This window comes from Camelus bactrianus, chromosome 3 (genome assembly GCF_048773025.1).
Source record: "Camelus bactrianus isolate YW-2024 breed Bactrian camel chromosome 3, ASM4877302v1, whole genome shotgun sequence".
Taxonomy (NCBI): Eukaryota; Metazoa; Chordata; class Mammalia; order Artiodactyla; family Camelidae; genus Camelus; species Camelus bactrianus.
The window spans coordinates 94081246-94100197 of record NC_133541.1 but is presented as its reverse complement, the minus strand read 5'-3'; the positions used below and the strand labels follow the sequence as shown (position 1 = coordinate 94100197).

The 18952-nt window shown below is 39.4% G+C and overlaps 1 protein-coding gene across 1 annotated transcript in view; it reads right to left on the bottom strand.

Moving 5' to 3' along the window:
• The window catches only part of HSPA4 (heat shock protein family A (Hsp70) member 4), a 40082-nt gene extending 31339 nt beyond the window's left edge, over window positions 1–8743 (bottom strand). Inside the window, exon 1 of the mRNA XM_010971611.3 lies at window positions 8360–8743. Within this exon, the coding sequence (XP_010969913.1) occupies window positions 8360–8466 (107 nt within the window). The 5' untranslated portion in view covers window positions 8467–8743. The remainder of the gene's footprint in view (window positions 1–8359) is intronic.
• Window positions 8744–18952: the final 10209 nt, after the last annotated feature.

Below are 18952 nucleotides of genomic sequence, written 5' to 3'. Positions count from 1 at the left end.
CTAAGCTCTATGGCCCTAGAACATGCTGGGGTTAGCCCTCAAGATGCACAGGTGTCAACCTCAGCATTTCTGCAAATATACCACCAATCACTCGAAAAAAATTTCCTGAGTACCACTTAAATATCTCTCCTATCACAGCCCAAAATGTCCTTTAGGAGAATGCAATCTCCTTCTTACCCACTCCATTCACCCTCTCCATTTGTAGTCTATGCATGGAATCTTACCCACTCCATTCACCCTCTCCATTTCTAGTCTATGCATGGAAACCTATTATCTTTCTAAAAGCCACCAGACCTGAATTTCTAAAAGGTATCTCACCAGGATCTCAATCCCAACATAACCAAATGGTAGCATTATTTATCTTCCATTGTTTCCTGAAGCCCTGTCTTCAAACCTTCATCTCCTCAAAACAATACTAGCTCCAAGAATAAGAAAATTAACGTTTCCAACTTTACTATATGTCCTTTTGAAGGGTTAATTTCCTATTCTAACTCAGTAACTCTGAATATGCCTTGCTTCTAATTACCTTCCAAACAAAACCAATCACCAACAACAACAACAAAAAAACCCAGGCCAGAAGGCCTCTCACAATCCCAACCCCACCCCCATTTCCCAGCTCCACATCATGCACAGTGCCCCAATACAAGACAGTCATCCAATCTTCCTGCTTTGCTCTACATTTGCCACCTGAAATGTTCTGATCCTTCTAAATCTCATTCATTCTCCAGAAATATCACACACTTTGTGAAGCCTTCCCAAGCCCCCTCAAATAAAAATCGTTTCTACCTGTTAAAACTTATTAGACTTGGCTTAAAACTTACTGGACTTTGGGGAATGCAAATGTAGAACATCTCCATCATCACAGAATGTTGTACTGTACAGAGTTGCTTTAGGTAATATTCTCTGTGAAGTCAATTAACATTTTTACTTTTAAAATCTACGTCTGCTCTCTTTTTTTTTTTTTTTTTTTGGTGGAGGGGAGGTAATTAAGTTTGCTTGTTTGTTTGTTTATTAACTTATCTTTAATGGATATACTGGGGATTGAACCCAGGACCTCATGCATACTAAGCATGCACTCTACCACTTGAGCTGTACCATCCCCTATATCTGCTCTCTTAACAGTAATAGTGTTTCATACATCTTGAAAAGCTAAAGTTTATCTCAGTTCAAATTATTCACTTTTTTCATCTGTGCATGCATACACTACAAACAGTTGCCAACTTCTAACAAAGCAATCAAATGTCACTAATGGAATGTCCATCTTGACCACATAATGTAACAACTATATCTCAACAAGGCCTAAATCTTGCAAGGTATAAGCAGGGTCCACATTCTTATCATACTGTAGAAAATGAATATGTTACATAATCCTTACAGTCTAAAAAGTTCTGTAACAATAAGCGAACTATTGCACTGAAGAAAGAAACTCTTAGCTTTTCCACTTTACCATTAACTTGACTGAGTTGAACAAACATGCAGTACAAAGATCTCAGGCTCTAGAATCAGACAGTATGAGTCTGTCTAAATCCCTTCTCTGACCTTCTCTGTTGCTTAACTTCTCTGAAATTCAATTTGCTTATCTCTAAAATCGGAAAAATTACAGCACCTACCTCATATGGTTGTTATAAGGATTAAATTTGTTGACCTACTTTTAAAGGACTTGTATTAGAGACTGGCACATCATAAATAATAAAATATTGCTATTATTAAACCTCCAATGAAGCCTTGGTCTGAGTTTCACACGAAAAATACCAACTAGCTTACAATGAATGTTCTGCTTCACCTCAAATTTCCCACTAAAATCATCAGCCATCTTTAAAATACTGAGGAATAAAAAGTCCTACCATTTTCTTTTCAAAAGGACAATTGAGGGTCAATTTGTCAAACAGCACAAACTGAAAGGGTTTTTAAATTTGAAGCTTATACAAAGAAACCTAACATTGAAATATGAAGAAAACCCAAAAAGATTAAGTCAAATAGTAGAGCCAACGCTAGAACCTATTCAGTGCTTTCTAGTGCAAGTTCATCAAAGAAAATTAGAAAACAGTGAAGTATAAAGAAAAACATAATGGTTATCAGTAATTCCACAATCATTCCCCTCCCACCATAGATGGCCACCATCACCATTTAGGTAAATACTCCTAGGCAACCTTAATAAATATACTAATTCTTAAAAAAAAAAAAAAAAAAAAAGCTAAATACCCCCATTCAGTCTGTTTCTCCTCAACATACGCTCTCAAAAATCTTCAGTGACAATGATTCTGTCATGAGGATATTGACGGGAACAAGACATTTAAAGAAAACGTACTATTTCCAACTTGCCAGGAATTCCAAAATTTGCACACTGCCTGCATGCAATCCCTATCTACCCCAGGAAGCCTCTTTCTTCCAAGCAGGTCTTACTCCCTTGTCCTACAGCTTTCATTTCTAAGCCTTCATATCCCAGGCAGTGTGCTAAGCATTCTACATTTGATTCTCCCAAATACACTTAAGAACTATTACTGACCCAATTTTATACATGAGGAACTTAAGTCAAGTTAACGTACCCAGAAATATAACTAGTTAACATTACAGTCCAAGATTCACAATAAGACTCTCGAACTTCAAATCCCACACATACATACTTTTGTACTGCCGACCAAACCCATTAGATTCATTCCTATTTCTATACCTCCATTCAGACTGTCTCAACCCTTTCTTTCATGTTACTAATCTTATTTGCTCAAGTCCCACTCCTGCTTTTCCTCATCGCTCCATCTCTCAGTGATGTAACGTCTCCTCTGAACTTGTACTTAATAACCTTGTCCACAGCTGTACTCTCTTATTGTTATTCTATTTACCGTTGCTTTATGTCATTCATATTTTCAACTAGAAAGATTACATCTCCACAGCAGGACTCATACTTCCTCTATACTAGGCCAAGTCAATGCTGCTAAAAACAGCAGTACTCAAGACAGGTGCTGCTTGACTGATAGCACTTTTCCTCCATTCCAAACTACAGGTTGACATTACATGAAGTTATGTCATGGATTTGACATTACAAGACTCCACTGTTCTAATCTTCGAGTCCTAGAAATAATAATCTTTTTAAACCAGAGAACAGCATTGTTCTCTTTCCTGGGTAAGACATACTTACTGACCAAACATTTACACACATTCTGATAGGATGTTATGAACAGCTGCAATTGGCACAATCATTAAAAGGCAAAGTTTCATGTTTAAAAGTATGTGTAGAACTGTTCTCATGAGATTAAGACTATAATTCAATTTATTAAACAGTATAAAAAACTGAGTTTTTCAAAGAACTAACATAATATTTAGACTATCAAATAAGAAATGTAGGCAAAACTGGCATGAAAATGGTTATTATGTTAATTAGTGTATCCTCTAGTCACTGCCTTATTAGCCCTGAACTAGAAAGTACCCAAAAATTGATATCAACAACTCATACTTGCAAGATGTGCAGCTCCTAAAGAAACACAAATTCTGAGTCAATAAGACTTGCACATTAAAAGCTACGTATTTGATGAACCCAAAAGGCAAACTTCTATAATTTCATTTACCGATCCAATTTACAGTCCATTGATAGATTTAAAAAATACAAAAAAGGTAAGTAATAACAGCATTATTAGCAAATATGCAGGCAGTATTTAGGATGTGACAGGCATTGTTCTAAACACTTTATAGTTTTAACTCGTCATAATTCTCACAAACCCCAGTGAAATAGAGAAATCACTTATGTTGCTGGTATAATCCCTTAAATTTCTGTAAAGTATCCTGGCAATATATACTGAAATTCTAAGCATATATTTTGAAAATCTATCCAACAAGCAACGTTAACTCGTAAACATAAATATAAAAGACTACTTGTTGAAGACTATTTCTAATCACAAAAAATTAGAAATAACTAGAGCATTTATGCAAAGCATGTTACAGCCATAATATGGACTATTATATATTTAAAGGGGTAGATTCATATTTATTGACTCTGAAAGACATCTACCATGTAAGTAAAACAAAACAGTTATAAAATATATTTCAATCCTATTTGTTTATAAGGGCGTGTGTGCCCCCTACATATATTTGTAGAAGTATAGAAAAAGCTATGCAAAGATACACAGCAAACAATTAAAGAGGAAATGTAATTTTACTTTAACACTTCAGTGTTTTTATTGTTCAAACAAGTATTTTATTAAGTCAGGAAAAAAAGTTTTAATTTAGGAAACCCAATTTAGAATATAATGACAAAGTTCTTGTAGACTACTCCTATCAGTTTTGTATATGAGGTGTCATATGTTAGTTCTTATATGAGCCTAAGAAACTACTTTAATAATCTCTGCAATTAGACACTAGGAGAAGTGTAAGTAGTCTGAAGCGTTAGTTAACAAATCAACTTTCCTTTTCTCTGAACCGGAAAAATTCGAGTCATCCTGCAGCTCTACTTAGATCTACACATGTAAAGACGCCTACTCCATAGAGGAAAACTTCTTTTTTGAAGTATAGTTATCTTCAATGTTGTGTTAGTTTCTGGTGGTGCACAGCATAATAATTCAGTTATATGTATACATATGTTTCCATTACAGGTTATTACAAGCTATTGAATATAGTTCCCTATACATTAGGTCCTTCTTGTTTATCTATTTCATATATAGTAGTTAGTATCCACAAATTCCAAACTCCTAATTTACTCCCCTGCTTCCACTTTGTTAACCGTAAGTTTGTTTCCTATGTCTGGGAGTCTGTAAATAAGTTCCTTTGTGTCATTTTTTTTTAGATTCTACATACAGGTGATATATGATATTTGTCTTTCTGTCTGACTTACTTCACTTAGTATGATAATCTCTAGGTCCATCCAAGAGGAACACTTTTCTTGCACAAATAAGGCATCAGATGTTAATCTGCCAGTTAACCAGAATCTACACATACTTTCAGCTTTTGCTCTCTCAAGGGCAGTTATTAATAGACAATTTCATCTCTTCAAATTCTAATATATTGTTTTATTAGGAACCAAATCCATTAAAATAATATAAACTACCCATACACAAGATTTTAAGTAATTCATCTCTACCCTATAAATTTTGCAAAGTACAGCTCAACTAACTCCTGTAATGTTTACGAGTTCGTTAACACTCTTATTCCAAAGAAGCTTTAAGGATGTACCCTTTCCACAATAATGATGCAACTAAATATAAAAACAGGCTTTCCATCTTATTCCAAAGCCTCTGGTCAAAAAACATCACTACAGACACTCATAGTTTAAAACTCCAAAGTTTATTTCAAAGCCACCCACATTTTTCTCTCTCCTGCTACCACACTAGTGGAGAGCAACATCAACTCCCACGTGAACTAAATATTGCAATAGCCTCCTAAGTATCCTGCTTCTCTTGCCCTTCTCAAGTAAATCCATTCCCCACAAAATAAAAAGCCAATCACATTTTTTAAATATTAACTAGATCACTTCCCACAGTACCTAGGTAAAAATCCTTAACATGACTTACAAAGCCCAGCCATAGTCTAGTCCACCCTGCCTAACTCCTCTCCAGATTGAATTCGACGGCATTCTTTCAAGTGGCTTAAGAGTAGCTATAAACCTCAGTCCAACGACTGTACCAAACTCTTCTTGCCTCAGGTCTTCCTCACCTGCTATTGGTTCTGCAGGGAATTCCTCACTCTCACCACCACCTCAGTGGTTAATTCCTATTCATTCTCCGAGTCTCAATTTAAATGGCATTTTTTAAAGAGCACCTTCCATCACCACCCCAAATCCACATTTTTTTTTTTTTTGGCGGGGGAGGTAATTAGGTTTAGTTATTTACTTTTTTGGAGGAGGTACTGGGGACTGAATCCAGGACCTTGTGCATGCTCAGCATGTGCTCTACCACTTCAGCCATATCCTCCCTCGCCAAATCCAATTTAAATTAGGTCCCCCATCACTATATTCTGTACTTTGCCACCTGAGCCATTACCACACCTAGTAATTATATATTTGTATAGCATCTGACTTTCTCCACCAGCCAAATCCAGGATGGCAGGATCTTGTTTGTATATCAGAATACCTCCAGTGCTTGCTTAGCACAATGGCTGACATATTGGAAGCACTCATTATTTACTAAAAGGAAGCCTAAACTTTGTGGGAAAGCAATGGTCTCATCTGGGTAACTCAACTGGCTCCTCAAAAACAGAATCCAAATCCTGTCGTACCCACAATTTGAAATGAGTTAACTTCCATCATACCCAACCCTCCAGAACCTCCATCTCATTCCATTCTCACACTAAAACAAACCTACATCACAGTCCCGGGGTACCTGAGATACAAATCCTTTCTTCGGTAACCACTACCAAAAAAATAAATAAATCGACCTTTCTACTCCCATGTTCTACTTAAGACTCCAAAACAGAAACCTAAGCAAATCAAGATCATAGTTGAAAAATTACTTGAATGTATATTATTCCTTTCAGTTCCTGAGAAATACAAGGAAAACATATAAAGAAAAGCATGTATAAATATTTAAACTCTTATCACAATTACAGTGTATCTGGTCACCCACCAAGCAGTCTTTGGTACAAATTTAACTGTGATCTGGGAAGATTAAATTCTTTTCTGAAACAATTATTTCAGTTCCTAAAACTGAGATTCATGGTAAAACCGTTGTAGTTGTTGTGTGTCTAAAGGAGGGAAAGAAAGCATGGAAGTCTAAAAGGATAGACAGGAACACTTTGTTTCAGTATTTAGAATTCTCTTCCCTTTGGAGCTAAAGCATGTTCAATTCTAGGTAGGAAAAAACAAAGAAGTTACATACCTAACTCAGTGTTCTAAGCCTTTTTAATTCTTTGGGGAAGATTATCTTTACAGACGAAGGATCCATGGAAGACAATATCAAATAGGGAATTACTGTTTAAATACTTAAAAACAAACTTCAATGCTAAAAAAAACTTAAGTGTACACTTCCCTGAAAATACTAACTAGATCCACTGTTAAAAATTATAAAAATGGAAGGAGCGGGAGGAGGCTACTAGCTTGTAACTGCTAATGGGTACAGGGTTTCTTTCTGGACTGATGAAAATGTTTCAAAATTGGGTGGATGGTGCACAATTCTGTTAACTACACTAAAAACAATCAAACATTTTGAATGAGTTAACTGTAACGTATGTGAATTTTATCTCAATAAAACTGTTAAAACTATTTTAAAAATTCAGAAAGAAACATCGAACTGTTTTTGGATCTGTAATGAGATAGACATGGGTTAGGTCTAAAATAAGAGGCAGAAATTTGACAAGTTTAAGGGAAATGCTGGGAGGATTCTGGGTAGCAAAGATCAGTCTAGTAGACGAAGCAAGAGTTGGCCAGAAATCTATCACCGAAAAAGCATGACAGGTGTGAAAAATAGGCCTTAAAACAGACAGCATTAATGAGCTACACTGAGAACCTAGCAAAAAATACGCAGCTTTTTAGAAGACTTTGTTCAAAAGGAGGCCAACGAATTCAAAGGTATGTACTCAAAAAGTAGACTCACGCTAACCAAGGAAAGACCTAGGTGAGTCATGGTCTTTTTAGCGTTGTAACTATACAGGTCCATTAACTTACTGTAGGTCCTAAAAAAAAGTGAGCCCCTGAGTCATTCATTAACAATTGCGGCCCACACCCTCGTTGGAATGTATTATCATGAAAGTGGGAACACTATAGAGGTACATGCGCACAGAATGATACCAGAGAATGACCCAACATAGTCCAATATACTGAAACGATGTGAAAAATCAAAGTGAATGCAAAGGTATCTGAAAGTCGATTTTATTCAGTCTGTTTCTGATAACCTTCCGTGCCAACCCAATTTCAAGACCTCCGGTGCTCCGGCTCCCTCTCTTCCGGGCGCCACCCCGCCCCCACTCACGTGGGGCTCCGGCCGCCCCACCGTCTTACTGCCGGCAGAAACCAGAACCAGTCCAATTCAACTAACTTCTACTAAGCGCCTGCCGTGTGCAAAGCTGCGAACTCTGTGCTGGGCTGAAGAAGCGTCAGTATGCCCTGAGCCTAGTATCTGCTCTCTAAAAGAGCATTTCTGTCCCACGCACAGGCCTGCCTTCCCTCCAGCTCCTACTCATGCCCTCCGCTGGTCCTAATACCCACTCACAGCCTTCGCTCAGCAGCCGGCCCACAAGAAAAAGGCCGCCCCCGACGCAGACCCACACGGGAAGTCGCGGCCCCTAGTGACCTAACACCCGGGGGGGTTCCCTATCCACCAGGGCCTGGGCTCGGAACGGAGAAGACTCCCCGCCCCGCGCTCCCCAAGCCGCGAGGGTCACAGACCGGAGCAAGCGCCACCTCCCCACCCCCCAATGCATGCGGCTGGCCCCCACTCACGGCGTGCAGCGGTCGCTGTACTCATTAGCGATCGTTTCGATGCCGCCGGCGCGGGCTACAGCGACGTAACAGCTCTGGAAGCCCAGGTCTATGCCCACCACCGACATGGCGCCGGCTACAGCTCGGGCTCGAACCCGGTCCGGCCGGCAAGACAGGACACGGACCCCGGCGGGGCTGGGGCGCGGAAACTGGACCGTGTGGGCCGGAGGACCGAGGCTAGTGGAGGACGTACAGGTGTCCACGCCAGAGGTTAGGTTCTTGGAAGGAGGGCCGCAGCAGAGGGCACTGCTCAGGCCGGCTCCGGCTCAGCGGCAGCACAGGGAGCGCCGGTAGCGGGGGCGGAGAAGATCTCGAAAGATCTCGTTGCGACGAGAGTAAAGCCGCAGCGCGAGAACTGCGTAGAATGTTCTCGCGAGACTGCGGCTCAGCTGCGTTTGCTTCTGAGGCCCCGCCCCCTGTTACGCACAAATGTACGTCACGTCCAACCTCGGGAACCTGGGAAGGGACAGGGCTGCTGAAAAATGGTTGGGAGGCGGGGCTGGCCAGTTGAGCCTGCGCACAGAACTCGCCGCAGCCCTCCCTGCGGCGGCAGAGTAGTGGAGCCCGTCTCCTTTCAGAAGGAAGTGGGAGAGCCGGCTTGAGGCAAAATACTGAGGACCCGCTGTTGGCCTACTTCTACCGTTTTTCTTTAGCTTAAAGAAACTTCTGACTGTGGCACCTTCTGCGTCCCACCTTGTGTAGGGCCCTCCAAAATGGGAATGCTAACTAACTTTCAAAGTCCAGAGGGCCCTCTCTCTTCTACTCCTCTTAGGGTACATTAGGGGGTAGAGGAGAAAGCCGCCGTTGGAACTCGGCCCTGAGCAGGCTCTGTCAAGCACCCCCTTTTCCAGCAGAGGGGAGAAAGCCACTCTGAATCCCACCGCCTTGTTTTTTTCATTCAGCCTTTCGCACTATTTTCTAAACCACTCCTGTCCTTAGATCTGATTGAGGGGCCGAGGGCACTTAAGTCTTTTAATCCCCAACCCATTCTAAGCACCTGTCTCCAGCTGGCGCACAGAGATAGATGACACGTCCTACCTACTTTCAGAATAGCCAGTAAATGGCAGGATTACAGGAAGCTAATGACCCTTAATCTTCAGGGCCCCTTCCTTGCTCCAACACCTTGAAGAGCAGTGTTGCTGAGTTACAACGTATTCCAGGTGTGGAGGAAAAGCCAGCTGGCGATCATGAAGCAACTCTATGTAATAAGCATTTCTGATAAATCACTTAAAGAAAACTCAGAAGAAAGGGAATCTGAATCTCCCCATTTCCAGTAGTTTGTTGTGATTTTTTTTGCTCTAAAGATTTACTTTGTAATTATTTTTTAAGGGTCCCCAACATGGTATAAGCTTCAACCACACAAAACCTGAAACCAGCCAATATCAAGGATTGCTAAACAAGTAAATGGGATCCCACTGCAGGGTGACAAGTGTTGTATGTACAAAATTGGGAGTCTAGGAGGACTTCCCAGAAAAGCGAAAGGCTACTTTCAAGTTGGAAAAAACAGTAATAGAGAGCTAGTCTACAGTGAAAAGAACCACAAAAAGATCTGTATTGCTCAAACTCAGAGCTAGATCAATTAAACCATTTAATAAAGTGAATGAGCAAAGAGGAAAGTACATTTTACCAAATCTCTGCATTTGCTACTATGAAGGCACCTCAGTCTAAGAACAGCACCTAAAGCCCTCACTGTGTGCCTTTAAGCTTGCTGATTACCACACATTTTGGCTAAATCAAACCTGTTTTTGTCTTCAAAGACAAATACTGAGTGCTCCCTGAGGCTGTAGTAGAGGCATAGAGGCAGCAAGGAGAAGCCTTGGAAAAAGAAAACAAGGACAAATGGATGCTTGTACACCAGTATTCACAGCATTATTCACAATAGCCAAAAGGTGGAAACAACCCAAATGTCCATTGATGCATGAATGTGTTTTTAACATGTGGTATATACATACGATGGGATATTATGCAGCCTCAAAAAGGAACAAAATTCTAAAACAAACTTATGGTTACCAGGGGGAAGGGGGTGGGAAGGGATAAATTGGGAGTTCAAGATTTGCAGATACTAATATATATAAAATAAAGTTCATACTGTATAGCACAGGGAACTGTATTCAATATCTTGTAGTAACTTGTGAAAAAGAATATGAAAACAAATATATGTATGTTCATGTATGATTGAAGCATTGTGTTGGACACCACAAATTGACACATTGTAACTGACTATATACTTCAATAAAATGTATATATACAAAAAAAGGAACACGATTCTAACACATGCTACAACATGGTTGAACCTTAACACCATGTTAAGTCAAAGAAACTAGACACAAAAAAGTTTATATAATCCCATTTATGCAAGGCAACTAGAATAAGCAAATTCACAGACAGAAAGTAGAATAGTAGTCACCAGTGGCTTGATAGTGGGGGGATGGAAAGGTATTGTTTAATTGGTACAGAGTATCAGCTGAGAATGATGAAAAAGTTCTGTAGATAGTGCTGATGGTTGCACAATGTGAATGTACTTAATGCCACTGATTTGCATACTTGAAAATAGTTAAAATGGTAAGTTTTGTTGTGCATATTTTACCACAGTTTTAAAAGTTTTTTTTTTCTAAGTCGACCTTTCCTCTAACTGCTATTTTTCTCCCACCTAGGAGAATATCAATAACATCACAATAACATCAAATACATTACTGGCTGTAATTATAACAGAGTCCTATCTCCATCTGTCTGCTCTGGGTTATTAAGCACCTGATGAACAAAAGCCAGGGTGTATAGCAGATAGGGTAGGGGATCCCCAGAGAAGAAGAACCAGATGTGGTTTTCTTGACATAAACGAAGCCATTTTTGGTCTAAACCATTTTGTGATCTAAGCCTAGCCACAATTCTTGCCCTTAAACAAGACTCAGTAATTAATGATCTTAAGGAAAGTGAGGGAATGCAGGAACAAAGGAAAAGCAAGCAGTCAAGAAACAATAGTTCAATAGTAAAACAGTCCTCGTTCCTCCTCAAGGGATGTCCATAACAATCTGATACACATCTGTCAGTTCTATGGGAACTAAGGCCCCCACTCAGGTAGAGGATGGAATAATGATGTTGAGCTTTTCTGACCCTCATGGCTTCAATTAGCTAAAGCTTTGTCCCAATTCTATGTCAAATTCTCCTCTGCTCAAGCCCCTTCATGAATATGCATAGACTGCCGAAGCCTCTTCATCGATATGCATGTATCCTTAGCTTAAAACTTCCTCAATTTTGCTGTTTGGGGAGACACTGCTTTGGGAAAGATCCCCAGTGTTCCCCTTACTTGCTGCAAGTAATAAATCCTTCCTTCTGGTCTTTGGCTTGATCGTGTCTTTTGACTCAACACCCACCGAAAGGTGAATCCAGTTTTTTGGAGGTTTTTTTGTTTGTTTGTTTGTTTGAATTCAGTTTTTGAGTAATAAGGCTGCCCTTTGCTGAAATGCCTAAACTACCTAAAAGATTACTATGACTGGGTTATGGACTCTGTCTCTGCTTTCTGTCTTGCAGGAGGCCTCCACAACCTTTAGCTAAATTGGCAAAAAGCACATCCATATCTTTTTCTGTTCCAACTTCATACCTACCTGCCTTATTTGCCTTGGCACTGGTTCCAGTTAAAATACCACTGAGCCTATCAATCTTTTTCACAATTTGTCCTTCTCAAAATAAAGCGTAACTAACATCAGTCACAGAGAGTACTCATCCTGCTAAAAATAGTTCCCTGGATCATCAAACTTATAGCTCAAGAGGCTATTCTGGGATATTTAAATAAATGAAGTCAGAAAAAGTTATTTAAGAATTCTAAAGAATCTAAAGGGACAAGCTTCCAAGAATCACAATTGTGAAGCAATAAATTTGCCAGCATATTTAATGTTAGAGGCACTGTGGGTGGAGCACAAGTTCTTTTCTAAAATACTCAGAGCATCTTGCGTATTTTAGAAGGAAGTTGTCAAATATCTTTCCCTGGTATGATGATTAAATTTAATTCTAAGCAGTTAGCAAGGCTTTTGTTTGTTCATTTTAAATATACAGTATTCAGGAATGAATGAAAATAAACAGTGTTCATAGCCTTTCCACCACGAGACAAAACTTTCTCAGTCAGTTGTGAATTCATAATCTTCCCTGCCAAGTGTTCAGTGGAATCGTGTCCTACATTCTGGAGCAGCTTCTGCAATTCTTTGCTTCACGAGGAATGTGCAAGCTCAGATAATGGTGTTTTCTGGCTTCAGTGATATCACAGTGAGTGGACCAGGGTGATAGTCAAAGCAGCACTCCTTTCTTAAACTCTAAAATTCTAATAACTCAATAATATAGGAATTACCTCATCTCTACCGCCTACAGTACATGCCATTGTGCTGAGTGATTTGGATATAATAATTCATTTAATCTTCACAGCAGACCAATTAGGTAGGTGTTATTTTCCAGTTTTAAAGATGGAAAAAAACAGGCCTGATAAGGTTAAACAACTTGTTAAAGGTCACACAGCTTTTAAAACTCTGACTTCAACTGTGGCCTCCTGCAACTACACCACTGATTTCTTTAAGCTCCTGTGCCTTGTAAAGGCTCATGGGAATAATTATGGGAAACACAAAAGGATAAGACAAATAATTCAATGAGGGTCATTTACTGTTGATGTTTTGGAATACTTTCCTTCCTTTCAGTAGTTTTGTTTGTTTGGTTTTTGGCGGGGGATGGGGGAGGTAACTGGATTTATTTATTTATTTATTTTTTAACTACAATACTGAGGATGGAACCCAAGACCTCATGCATGCTGGACATGCACTCTACCACTGAGCTGTACCCTCCACTCCACCTTTCAGTATTTTTGTTATGTATATACAATGGTTGAATTTGGTTGTGCCTTTTTTAATATTAGGTTAAATTAGACTTCCCTAAACTGTGTTCTGTGAGCTATTAATAGGTTAATATTACCATTTTAAATGCTCTGATAGGCCTAGAGAAAACCTGCTTAAACTTTGTTTAATTATGAATATAAGTGTAAATATAAGAAGTACTGGTCAAGAGCACAATTTAGTCTCCAATTTTTTTCCCTCAAGTATTTTTCTAATCATAACACTGTTCTGATACAGAAACTACCATTACAGTTCTCTTCTAACTCCAATTGGCTGAAATCCTAGTGTCCTTCCTCACTGTATCATAATATCTGTTTACGTAGTAGCACTATGATCTCATTCTGAGGTCCTTCCCCAAAGCCTCACTCTTTCGTCCTTATTCAGGCGGATTACACTTATGCATATGTCCTGTAGGATCATCGGTTGCAACTCTTTCTCTCTTTATAATCTTATAATGTTTGATGAACTTTGCATTGATTTCTTTGTGTCACACAAGCTGATTTGATCATAAAAATTGACCCCCTTCATCTAGGTCCCTTGATCACTAATTTCCTCGTCTGACTCCAGCATCCTTACCTATCAGCTCCACCTTCTCCTCAACCAGACCCAGACTCAGCCTTCTTCCACCTCTAGCAGCTGACATTTTAACTCCGCCCCAAAGTCCTGCCTGTTGGTCTGGTTTGCTGAGGGCAGAAACATGACTCTGACCTGCTCAGCCCAGTTCTGCTCTGGCTTGTCCTGTTCCTGAGCACAGAGGAAGCCCCAAGGGAGCTATCCTGCCATAGTAGCAGCTGCCATCTCCTGTCTACAAATTACAAAACTCTCTTACCATCTTTTGTTTAAACTATCAAATTCATCAGGACTCAGTGTATCCTGTGCTGGTTTCCCTTCAGCTAAATACAGCTCCTTTGTCTCAGAACACAAGACTCTTTTCTTCTTGCTGTAAGATTCAAGGACAATGATTTTAAAAGGCCATATGTCCTCCAATAATAGGTCACTTTTCAGGTTTCCTGATTGAAGAGGAATCTGAAGTTGAATATTTGTAATTTGATAAAGACTCAGTGTTACTATAAACAATTTCATGTGGCATTCTGCCCATACATTGCTTCACAATGAAAGGAGGACCATTTATTTTCTTTGTTGACATGTAACTAATGTTCAAACGCAATGTGAGTTCAAAATCTAAATATATCACAGACGATTACAGTTTGACACTTGAACACCAGCCAGGCAAGTCCTAACTCAGAGAAGAGTGACTAACAGGTTTTCCTGGCAAGAGCACAGGAATCCATCCCCATGGCCAAAGGCCCCAGGATCAGCAACAGCATGCTGAAACTAGAGAGGAGAGGACTTGAGCTCACTGGAAGCATCAGAGTTTCTCTTCCAGATAAGACAAAGACAAGCCTGGAGAAGGTAACCAGAAGAAACTTATACTATGGAGATATTGTGAAACAAAAGCATGATAAGAACTTTACGAATTCTGAAATGCCTTGACAGAGTAAGTTACTCAGCAAAGAGTAGAAATGTGGTTAATAAGTCATTCTTCAAAATGGGATGACTAGCCCTTTAAGAATATATTCAGTCTATTAAATATGGCTTTAATATTTCCACTGTAGGCAAAAGCTTATTCTTCAAAAAGAGCAGTGACCTTAAAGATCCCAGCTGAATATCCTTACTGGGTTCATCAGTCTGTGCCAGTAAGTGGAGCTGGTGAAAGCTTTTTTTATTCCTATACTAGTAGCACATGTTGTGAGCAGTCAGGAAGGAACAGCATACTTATCTTTGGCAGGTCAATCTTAGCCCTAAATGAGAAGAGATCCAGGTGCCCAGGAAGGCTCCACCACACTAAAAGACCTCTTCCACTCATTCAGAACGTCAGTGGAGTGACTAAAATGCCTCCACTGGGGCTTCTCTCTGTTCTTAGCGATTTTTCTCTAGAAGTAAAATCCCCTTCCAAAGTGGAGGGGACACAGTGACAATCTGGCATCTCCATGTAAATGAACAGAAAGTATAACCACGTGGTCTAGAGGAAGTTCATGAATGAGCTTCTCTCTCTTTGTCTCTCTCACTCTCTCTGTCTCTCTCTCAGACACACACACACACACACACACACACACCCCACTCAGCTTTTACTTTCAGATTCCATAGGTGAGTGTCTTTCTCTAGAATTTTCAGTGAAATTTCTTAAAGCATTGCAATATTTGGCACTTGTGAGGCAAGGCTGGCCACTTGCCCTGCCTCTGTGAGGAGTAGCTATCTTGACTGAAGTTGTGGTTGCTGATAGCAGAGCCATCCTATCGGAACTACAAGAGGGAACACAGGGTAATGAAGCAGTAATAATTACAACTGTGATAATGGTACCAGAAAAGACAAATACAAACAGAAATAAAAGTCCAGAAATACACCCAAGTATTAGAATTCAGTAAATGATACGTGGCATTTCAAACTAGTGAGAGAGAGTGGTGATGTTGGGACATTAGCTTACCATTTGGGAAAAAAATTTTAGATTCCTATCTCAAATTCTCTGCAAGAATATATTTCTGATAAATCAAATACTTAAAATCTACAAATTAAATTTCAAAAATAAAAACATACAACTAACAGAAAATAAAAGTAAACATATACATATACATATATATTTATATAAACACACACACATATAGTGAACTTCTGCAAACATAGCAACAAACACAAAAACAGTAAAAGCAAAGAAAGAAAAATGAATGCAAAAAAGACCATAAACAAAATGAAAAGCAGTACGTAAAAGGTCAGAAAAATCACCCAAAATTTGGAGATAGGACAAAAAGATTAATGGTTGCTCTTTCAATATCAGACTGAAACATCTAAAAAGCCTACCTGAGGATCCTGTGATTCTCGAGGATAACATCACTTTGTTTGACTTGCTATTTTCTATCAATTAGGGCCCAGACTTCATCAAATTAGATGTTAACTTATAGAAGATTGACAAGTCTCAAACGGTGTTTGTTTGGGAGATGCAAATAATTTCTACCTGGTAGAAAAGATATTCCCAAAGACTGTGTTTTTATTGCCCTGTAGAACAACAACAGGTTTTCTATTTAATTTAGCAATCTAATTTCAGCATTCTTTCTTTCACTCCAGGATCTTGAGTTCCCCATGGAATCAGCTTTACTGTCCTGCTGCTGTCCTCACTAATGAGTTAAGTAAATCACTGACATGTCCTCGCTATATATATTTGTATGTTTTTAACTTTTTAAAAGTTACACTTTGTCCTGAAGGAGTTAAACGTAGAATTACCATATGATCCAGCAATTCCACTCCTAGGTATAAACCTAAAAGAATCAAAAACAAAGGACTCAGATAGATACATGTACACCAATATTTACAACAGATTATTCACAATTGCCAAAATGTGGTAACAAGCTAAGTGTGCAACAATAGATAAATGGATAAACAAAATGTGGTGTATACATACAATGGACTATTATTCAGCCATCAAAAATAGATGAACCTCTGATACATGGTACAATATGAACAAACCCTGAAAACATTATGCTAAGTGAAATAAGCCAGACACAAAAGAACAAATATTATATGATTCCTCATATATGAAGAATCTAGAATAAGCAAATTCATAGAACGTGGAATAGAGGTTACCAGGGATTGTAGGGAAGAGTGGATCAGAGTTATTTTTTAATGGATACAGAGTTTCTGTTTGGGATGATGAAAAAGTTCTGGAAATGGATAGTGGTGATGGTTGCCTGACATTGTGAATATACTTGGTGCCACACAATTGTACACTTAAAAATAGTTAAAATGATAAATTTTATGTTATGTATACTTTCCCACAATAAAAAGTTTATTCTTTGACAGCAACTTGAGAAGAAATATCCTCAACATATGTGACTTCAAATATTCTTGAGATATAGTTGTCATCAGTCAATCAGAAAAAAAAAGGACCAAAAATTAGAAGACAAAGTTTATAAAGAACAAATTCAAATGGCAAATAAGCATAAAATGTTCGACCTCACCTGGAATTTTTTTTAATGTTAATTAAAACAATAATGAAATTTCATTTTTTCACATCACGTTGGAAAAATAAAACAAATTACAATATCCCTTACTGGCAAAAATATCAGGGAAATTATTATCTGGTTCTGTCTTCCTAGAGAGTATTTTGGGAAAAGGGTGCATTCTCTATGACAATAGTTCTATTTCAAGGAATAGATCCTTAAAAAAGGATGGGCAGGGTGGGAGGGGATAGCTCTGTGGTAGAGGGCATGCTTATCATGCATGAGGTCCTGGGTTCAATCCCCAGTACCTCCATTAAAAATAATAGGTAAGTAAGTAAATAATCTCCCCCACAAAAAAGAGTGGAAAATAAATAAATAAATGAGTAAGCATGCTTCCCTTTTGTATAAAAGAGAGGGAGTATAGAAGATCACTTAAGGCCCTGCAACCCTACAGCCTGGGTCTGGATATCAGTTCCAAGGGGCTTGATAGTCTACAAGCCTCAGTTTCCTCACCTGAAAAATGGGGGAAATAATAGGATCTGCCTCATAGAATTGATGTGACATATAAATAAGACAGTTATTATAAAATGTACATTGCCTGACACACAGCAATTGCTCAAGAAATATTAGAGATGGCTGTTACTGCTCTAATAGGATATTGTGTGATTTTCCCCTGTTGTCCCAGAATTGGTGGTTAGGGCCCACAGGTGAGAACAGAAAAGTGCTAACTAACCCACACTCTTATGAAAATTGCCAGTAATTGGAGCCAGCCAACTTCCCCAAGAGAGTAGGTAGAAACAGCCTAGACACTTCCAGCCTCCTCCTTGCTCCAACCACCCCACCCCTCTTGTCTCTGTAGGAGAAGTGGGGAGGAGTGAGAGAGCCATGGTGATTTGTGGGGAGTGAATTTCTTCATACTGAGAAGAGATTTCGTCCTCCCAGTAGGAGAGGGGCAGATGATGCTGTCTCTCCAGGGATGACAAGTGAGAAGGGAGGCCCTTGTCTAGACTGGAGTGAGGTCTATGCTTTAGTTGGCGATTTGCTGAAGCAGCATGCTTGCCAATTTCCCCATTTGAACAAGGAAGAGACAAATATGAACAAGAGAAGAGAAGCCTGGAGGGAGCTAGCTATATGAAGGGACCAAGAACGGAAGGTGATATGGTGTGACAAGGAAATACGTATTTCCCCTGGATCCACTGTACATTGGAATAGGTGGCTAAACTTGGACTGTTTCATCTGACCCTACCCAAGAAGGCTGCTGGCTGGAAGAGACCCTTGCAACAAGGGGCAGTGGTTGAGAAGAAATGGTCAAGCTGGAGCTGGGATCCCCCTCATCAGGGAACTGTGAAGTGGGAGGCCCAGAGGGGCCCTCCAAGGACATCAGTACTGGATACGTGCCACACAGTGGGTATTAGCACAGAGGCCCATCAGCATAGACTAGAGAAGCAGAGAGCATTACAGACACACTCAGGCAAGTGGGAAACCTTTTGATTTGAGGTTTGTATTATTTCCAGCTAAAAGTATCTTAATATACTTCTTTCTCTGTAGACCCAATTTCTCTGTCTTCATGTACCAGCTGCCCCTCAGCTCTAAACGTACATGCCTCAAGCCCAGCCACACGCAGTGATGAAAACTGAAGATCACTTCTAATGCAAAATCCCCAGGTAACTGGTCCAGCTTGGATCAGTCAA